Source organism: Amphimedon queenslandica, unplaced genomic scaffold (genome assembly GCF_000090795.2).
Source record: "Amphimedon queenslandica unplaced genomic scaffold, v1.1 AMPQUscaffold_10973_Cont15889, whole genome shotgun sequence".
Lineage (NCBI taxonomy): Eukaryota > Metazoa > Porifera > Demospongiae > Haplosclerida > Niphatidae > Amphimedon > Amphimedon queenslandica.
Window position 1 is genome coordinate 1 of NW_003548780.1, and position 2,053 is coordinate 2,053.

At 32.7% G+C, this 2,053-nt stretch overlaps 1 protein-coding gene across 1 annotated transcript; it reads right to left on the minus strand.

Annotated features, from left to right (window-relative positions):
- Positions 1–78: 78 nt before the first annotated feature.
- LOC105315318 (6-pyruvoyl tetrahydrobiopterin synthase-like) lies at positions 79–1,448 on the minus strand. Its single transcript, XM_011409918.2, is given in 7 exon segments — positions 79–147; positions 149–224; positions 785–861; positions 916–972; positions 1,020–1,042; positions 1,209–1,288; positions 1,347–1,448. Coding segments are annotated over 7 exon segments (444 nt in total). The 5' UTR covers positions 1,415–1,448; the 3' UTR covers positions 79–84.
- Positions 1,449–2,053: the final 605 nt, after the last annotated feature.

The following is a 2,053-nucleotide window of genomic DNA, read 5'->3' on the forward strand; positions in this document are numbered from 1 at the left end:
GATCAAATAAATGAATTTTAATGAGACTGTAGTTGTCAAAAATAATGCGACAATAAGTTATTATTATTATTATTATTATTATTTTCATATTTCTTCTTCTCCTTTGTATGTAAACTTATTTTTATCAGTCTCCCAGACAACTACTTTTGTACAGTAGGTGCTTGTTTGAACCAAGAGATTTTGTCATTTCTTTCCAAATGAATACAGTGACATTCTCCGTAGTACTAGAAGAGAGAGAAACAGAGGAAGGATATTATATCTATTAGTTGTAAACGACCATTGGAATATAGTGTATAGCACCATAAATTTGGTAGCATTTAATATTGGCAATTCTATGATTGCAAATACTGTATTGCAGTATTGGCAGTTTTTATATTTTGCAGTCATGCATGTTTTATCATAGATAGTCTACTATCTAATGTTTCATGAATTCATTGAGCATACTCAAAATAAAGCAAAATGGCTGGTGATATTATCATTATTGCCAATTAAATGAACTTCCTTACGTTCCGGCTATCATGGTAATTAGTAATTAGGTTCCATTGCAGTTTAGGTCCTACCACATTAATATCAATTAAAATTAATATTAATTAATTAATGACATCACGTCCTGTTTATCTGATATGACGTCACTGATATATTTTAAAGTTTTTTAAATTTAGGGTTTAGGGTTTAGTTTTTTTAATATTATAATAAATATATGATATTTGTATTAATTAATTAACGTGACATCACGTTAATTAATTAATTAATTTGGTAGGGCCTAAACTGCAATGTGCCCTACCTAACTATCCTCTGGTCTCTAAAGTAAGGCACGTCAAGGTCAATGTTTTTATGATCCAATTGTGCCGCCACAGCAACCTGTATGTGGGTAGAGCTTATTGTCATGGAAACCAGTATACTGTAACGACTTACGTCCATTGCTTTTTTTAGTTCTTGTAGATTCATTACCATTCCAGTGGATGGGTCTACCTATTAATAGTAATGATGATGATATGATGACGACAATAATAAATTACCTTTCCTTTAACTGTCACTTCAACTAAACAAAAGAGAGAGATGCAAATTTAAAAAACAGCAATGTACTTTTTAGATAGTTTTTAATTGGAATTATAATAAAATCAAAATAATACAAATTTAAACTTACTGCATGAGCTTTTTAAATGTACTTATCTATATACATATGCATGCTATCTAGATACACTAACCAGTGTAATTGTGACCATGTCCATTAGGATTGTAACATTTACCATACGATGATATATTCTCCTCTTCTGTGAGATGAGGACTAATAATAAAAGTATATAAGGTTGTACTATTGATCTATTCTATATTGTATTGTATACCTGCATAGTCTGTGAGCTGCAGATACACTCAGAGATCTACTGAGATAAGCTATTGGACACCTAATCATTGAGAAGCCACACCTTTTGATAATTAATCCAGCCCCACCCAAATGCGTGGGCGTAGGCGTGTCCTTTTGCAAAAAAGACGCACAAACAACTATGGCTACTATGGCTCAGAGCTTTGAAAATGTTTGCAGTAAAGTGCTCTGTGAGTTAATAAGGTTATGATTGTCACAGTCCTTTTTGTAATTCTAGGTATTGATGATCTCAGTGTTGTTTATAATAAAGTTAAAACCATCGCTGCACGTTGGAAGCAATTTGCTAACTCGCTGTACATAAGACCAGCTACTATTGATATCATTCAAGCTGATTGCGGTAGTACTTGTGAGTTATGTCTAGATAAGGTTTTGGGGCACTGGTTAAGGAAAGATTACAATTATGAGTTCTATGGTTCTCCATGTTGGAGGAGAGTGTGTGTAGCTGTTAAAGAAGGAGGAGGTGATCCAGCATTAGCTGAAGATATAGCCCATGAACATCCTCTATCAGCATCTACTGGAGGAGAAAGCTCAACAGGTAGATTTTATACAGAAAATTTATCTACCTAGTCATGTAAATTATGTAATCATTATTAGTACAATAATGATAAACCATTAATCACTTGCATGGCATTTCCATACATATAACAGTAAGACCACATGCATTGATAA